This window comes from Capricornis sumatraensis, chromosome 15 (genome assembly GCF_032405125.1).
Source record: "Capricornis sumatraensis isolate serow.1 chromosome 15, serow.2, whole genome shotgun sequence".
Lineage (NCBI taxonomy): Eukaryota > Metazoa > Chordata > Mammalia > Artiodactyla > Bovidae > Capricornis > Capricornis sumatraensis.
In genome coordinates this window covers 42,426,782-42,432,781 of record NC_091083.1, presented here as the reverse complement: position 1 = coordinate 42,432,781, position 6,000 = coordinate 42,426,782, and the positions used below count along the sequence as shown (strand labels likewise).

At 44.9% G+C, this 6,000-nt stretch overlaps 1 protein-coding gene and 1 pseudogene across 1 annotated transcript; both read right to left on the bottom strand.

The window, feature by feature from the left end:
• Positions 1 to 1,480: 1,480 nt before the first annotated feature.
• Positions 1,481 to 5,338, bottom strand: LOC138091226 (spermatogenesis-associated serine-rich protein 2-like). Its single transcript, XM_068986882.1, is given in 4 exon segments — positions 1,481 to 1,907; positions 1,909 to 2,241; positions 2,294 to 2,350; positions 4,545 to 5,338. Coding segments are annotated over 4 exon segments (1,611 nt in total).
• LOC138091227 (tropomyosin alpha-4 chain pseudogene) lies at positions 3,725 to 4,538 on the bottom strand (annotated as a pseudogene).
• Positions 5,339 to 6,000: the final 662 nt, after the last annotated feature.

Here is a 6,000-nt window from a genome sequence, read left to right as displayed (position 1 = left end):
TCATCTCCCATTTCAACTGGAGTTCCGACATTTTTCTTTGCATTTTCTACCTCTTGTATTCTAACATTGTCATGCTGTTACCCAGTACCTAAATATTTATGGGTACTACGCTTTTACAATGGATGGCAGTTATCAGTATAATAAGCCTCCTTTACCCCATTAAATGTGTTGTCCTGATTTATTCTGAAATTCATATCATGACCCCCACTTTCTTTGTGTTTACGTTCAATACATTTTTTAGTCTATCCTGTATTTTAAATCTTTTTTTTAACATTTATGCAATTGTTTTAATTTATTCATCTCTAAAGATTGACTGCAGCAATTTTTGGATGGTTGACATCTTAGATTAACACTAATTATATTGCTATAAATTTGGTTCAGGGTCAGAATGGGAATCAGGAAAGAGGGAGAACAATAGCAACAAAAATCTTCAAACACTGAAATGAAGAAATACTTTTTTCCCTTGAATTGATGCTACTTTCCCATAGAGTTCCCTAGACTGGTTTGCAGCCTGCTGCTGCTAAGTCACTTCAGTCGTGTCTGACTCTGTGTGACCCCATAGACGGCAGCCCACCAGGTTCCCCCTTCCCTGGGATTCTCCAGGCAAGAACACTGGAGTGGGTTGCCATTTCCTTCTCTAATGCATGAAAGTGAAAAGTGAAAGTGAAGTCGCTCAGTCATGTCTGACCCTCAGCGACCCCATGGACTGCAGCCCACCAGGCTCCTCCGTCCATGGGATTTTCCAGGCAAGAGTGCTGGAGTGGGGTGCCATTGCCTTCTCCCGGTTTGCAGCCTAAGGTAATAGAAAACAAGGCTTGGGCATATGGAAGAAACCACAGGTTAAGCCATGGTGCCAATCGAGAGTCTAAAACCGCGATCTGAGTGTCAGTCTCACGCACAGTTTAGGAGCACAGGCAGATTCTCAAGTGTGTCCCAGGGTTCTTCCATTTTCACCTATTCAATTCCCCCTTTTCTGGCCAATTCAGGGCTGTACACAGCCCCCTTGCTGCCTCTCCTGGTGTTTACACGGAACCCGACAGCCACGTGTGGCTTCTGCTTAGACAGAAAGGCAGCAAAACCAGCTGTGATCCATCTCCTCCTGAACGCTTGGACAGTCGGGTTGGCTGAGGAAGGCTTCTTCAGGCCTCCGGAAGGCCTGGAGCCCCGGGAAGAACACTGCTTACCCTTGGGAAACCTGGCAACAGTTGCCCGTGATTTCTGGTGGAAATGACCAATCAGAATCAATCCATATCACTGGGAAAGGTCAAGGGGTGGGGGGAAGCTTCCCTTCCAAAAATGGTAAAGAGGAAATGAGGAGAGAAGAAACCAAAATATTTAGAATGGCAAAATATTTAGAATGGCATAAAAAGTGATATGCGTAAACTTCTTTTTGTTATTAAATCTAACTAGAAGTTTCCTAAAGTCCAGTTACCAAGTTGGATTGTGTGGGAAAGAAGAGAGAGACTGGCTGGAATTTTCCTCAGGAGTTCACAGCTTCAGGCTGAGAGGTCCTAGGTTTGCACTGGGGGAGCCCCTTCCTGAATGAGGGCTTGGGTGGGCTGGGCTCCATGCTGGCTCCAGTCCCATTGGTCCCTGCAGAGTGAGCCTGGCCCCATTCACTAGCGTTTCCTGGTGCCTGGGGTGGAGCACTCTGGTACCTGGAAGCAGATGAATACCATGAGCTGTTTCTGTAACAGCCCACGCTGTCGTGTCGCCCTTGGTTGGTGGGGTCACTGGACTGTGGGCCTTGTGGCCTGTAGCCTTGTCCTCCTGGCAGTACCTCTCGATGAAGCTGGTAGGATCGGCCACCGGAGTTTGGTGTGGTTGTAGGCGTCTCCCCCGGTGCTGAGGTTTTCTTGTTAGCACTTGTAAGGCTGGGAGCAGGGGCATCACACGGGTTACTCAGACATAGATGTAACCAGGCTACGCCGAGATCACGTTGAATAGCTGTTCTTTGGATGGGATACTTGTCCAAATGAATCAGTGTTCTTCTTCAGGGTCTCTACGTCACAGGTGAATCGGGGCACTCGTCCCAGAGCCTCATCATATTTACGTTCACTAACAAAGTGCTTGATAACAGCTCTGAGTTCAACCAACTGCTCTTCTGACATCCGAACAGCCACATCAGTCATTTTCTTTAGAAGTTCGGCTTTCTTTTGACGGTTAGGCAAAATTTCCATTATTTCACCTTTCTCTTTGTCCATTTCAGCAAGCAACGCCACTTCCCAATCCATTAAACAGCTCTGCTGCTGCTGCTGCTAAGTCACTTCAGTCGTGTCCAACTCTGTGTGACCCCGTCTGCAATTCAGCAAAAGCTTGTTTCACTTTCTTAATAGAAGCATCCATCTCTCTTTTTTTTTTTTTTTGGAGTTTATGTAAAAATTTATTTGACCAAAATGTAGAAAAAGTGATACTATTACATATGATACAGTTGCAAGAATCTAAATGGAAAGTGTGGGTTTTATTCAGTTGCACAATTTGCTAGTGTATCTCCTGGGTAGTGTGGCGCTTAATAAATAGGAGTGAGGGGCAGAGGATTCAGATAAGCTAGAAGCAGGGTGATTTTTTGAGTCAGAATTGTAAACTTGAGTTGGCCCCCACACTGCTGGGGAATGTGGAATGTTTCAGCTCTGAGATGTTAACGGAGAAAGCAGAAATATAACAAAATACAACACATTATGTGCAGCCCTGTGTACAAAATACTCCATATCCAGTTTAATCAGGAGTTTCTTGGTCTTTCATTAACTTGGTCCTGAAGAAGGAATTAAAATTCTAGATAAGTCAATCTCCAATTTGCCATTCTCTCAAGTATAGAGATGAAGTTACGCCAATTTTTTGGTTTTTACTTTGCTGTCTGAGAGGGCCATTCTGCCTAATATTTGTTCACAGAAAAACAGTCTTGCTCAGTTACTGATGGTTCTGAAAAAGACTGCTTCTCTGAATAGGACTGACTGCTCCAACATTCGCTCCTCCTGAGTGGATGGCCTCCTATCAGAGCAGATAAGCACGGGTCATTATTGGAATAAGACGTCAGCTCCTCAGAGAACTTTAGATTGAAAGAAACATATAGAAGAGCATATCAAGGATCTAGTCAAAACACATTTGGCTAATTATTATGACTCTTTTCTAAGCATTCTCATGCTGACTGCTCAGAGGATGTCTGTTCTGTTCTGCACGGTGGAGTGTGGAAAACAGCTGGGATGATCAAGTTAACCTCTCCGTCGTTTATGACTTCCCACAGTAACCCCACCCCCCTTTTTTTGGTCTGGATGGAAAATCCCCACCTATTTTAATGTGATGATCCCTGGCCTCCTACCACATGACCAACGGTGGACATTCTCCAACCTTTTAAACTGACCCATGACTAGACATCAGAATCTGTGTTTTTGAAAGTGTGGGGTTGTCTATTCTCCCAAGAACCATATGCCCTCAGTCTTAGATGAGAGTATGTATGCTCAATAGGAAATACCCTGCCTACCTTAGGAATATATGCAATTTAAGGATAAAAATAGAGCTGAAAAAACGTGTCATTTTGAAAAACAGGAAAGAACAGATTAACTGGTGCTCAAAGCTTCTCTGATACAAAATATTTGGTCATGAATTCATAATTTGCTTGACATTTCCAGCAAAGCGAAGAGACAATAACAAAAGAAACTTCTTACAAGAGACGAGAAAGACACGGCGCTCTGGAGCTTCTGTTGGAACAAGACTCTTCTGTTTCGGTTTATACACAGTTTAGTTCGTTTAGTGTCTGATCCAGTGTCTGATGTAAGCCCACATTCTCTTCTTTGGCCTGGGCAAGTGTTTCTTCCAGGTCATCAATTGTCTTTTCCAGTTTTGCAACTGTTCTCTCTGCAAATTCGACACGGGTCTCAGCCTCTTACAGTTTGTCGGACAGAAGTTTAATTTCTTCTTCGTATTTGTCCTCCTTTTCAGAATACTTTCCAGATGCAGCCTCTAGTGACTTCAGGTTGTTAGTGACATTCTTGAGTTCTTCTTCCAGGTCACCACATTTTAGTTCGGACACCTCGGCACGCTCCTCTGCCCTCTCTAGCTCACCCTCCAGGATGACCAACTTACGAGCTACCTCCTCGTATTTGCGGTCGGCCTCCTCGGCGAAGTGCTCGGCCTCTTTAAGCTGCATCTCCTGAATCTCCATCTTCTCCTCATCTTTCATGGCGCGGTTTTCTATCACCTTCATCCCCCTCTCACTCTCATCTGCAGCCTTTTCTGCCTCCTCCAGCTTCTGCAGGGCTGTGGCCAGTCGTTCCTGAGCCCTGTCCAACTCCTCCTCAACGAGCTGGATGCGTCGATTGAGAGCTGCCACTTCACCTTCGGCTTTCTCGCGCCACTCGCGCTCGCCGTCCAGCTCGCGCTGCAGGCCCTGCGCGTGGTCCTCCGCCTCATCTGCTTGCTGCTGCAGGGCCTGGATCTTGCGTTTCACCGCCTCCAGGGAGTTGAGGCCAGCCATGGCGCGGAGGCGCACGCAGCGGGCGGCGGGCAGCGGCGGGCGCTCGGTTCGGCTCGGCTCTGGCAAGAGCTGCCCCATCTCTTCTTTAACTACAACTCGATATCGTGCAAGAGACACTGTGCAGCGCTGGAGGTCTTTCACAGATTTTTCAATATTAGAACCAAGCTTTTTGTTGGTGAAAGAGAGGGGAATATCTTCCATGCCTAGATTTGAAAGCTGAGGTCCTATAGTAGTTCTTGAGAGAGACTTGGCAACGTTCCTATTTTGTTGAGAATTCTGAGTAGAGGGCATAGTCAAAGATCTGGCCTCAAAATCAGAGACATCATTCTCCAGCATGGATCCTGTTCTATCCAGCATCTCTGATGTGGCAGACTCAGGATCCTCCAGTTCTCTGGCTTCTATGGAAAGTGTCTCCATACCTTCACTGAGTGAGTCCACAGACTCAGTATCATTGATGGCACCGTTGACTTGATAACCATTAATATCACCTTTCTCTGAGGAGGGCACAGATTGTTCCTCTTGAGTGGAAACCGATTTATTGGAATCTGGAATACTGTTACCTGGTTCTGCTGCAGGTTTTGGCTTGCTTTTCTTCTTTTTGTTCGTTTCCTTGCCTGTCACTGTCCATTCTTTGAGGACTTCACTGGCACTACCTTCCATGAATGCTTGTACTCTTTTGTCCACACGATTATCAAAGTGCTGCAAAACCAGGATAATCTCACTGTTACTCTTATTGGGAACTATTGCACGCACTGCATTTATCTTTCCCTTCATGTTTGCAAAAGCTCCTCCTTGGGCCAGTACCGTATTGGACTGCAAATCAAAAATGAATCCTGGTGAATCCTCCTGGTTTTGTTTCCTAGACATTTCAGGTTTCTTTAATCTCAAAAATTGCAGAAGAAAAGTATTATTTTGCCTTGCCTTGGTTCTGACTGTAGTTATCTTTGATTTAAAAGGAGGCGACCGAAGGCTGTAGTTGGAGGTGATAAGTATAAAATCTTGGTCATTTGAAATCCTGTTCACTAGCCGTTGATCTCCTTTTTCTCTCTCATATCAAATCCGTGCCAAGAAATATCATTGTAGACATTCATGTCTCTTTTTCCAGGGAGATTCTATCCTGGGCCCCTGCCATCTCCGTGTTCCCCAGTTCTGGCTCTGTGTTCCGGACGCTCTGGGGTCTGAGAAGAGGAAAGGCTATTTTAAATCTTTTTGCATCTTTTTATTATGATGAGTCTTTTTGAAGCAACATTTATATAATTGAATTTTCTTGTTAAACCCAACTGATGAAGTTCTTTCAATTTCTGCCATCTTGTTTTATGATGTGGGGGTTTTATAATCCCCTGCCACTTCCTGAGTTCTGTGTTTTTTTGGTAAAACTGACTGTACTTTCTCTCTTCATATTTTCTTTGGGCATTTGAAAAGTATAGCTCTTGTTTTAGCCAGAGTGGTTCATTCCATCCTGTATTCAGTTATGATTCTGTACTGGGAGGCAGACACTGTTCTAGGCACTCTGGTTATTTGATGAATAT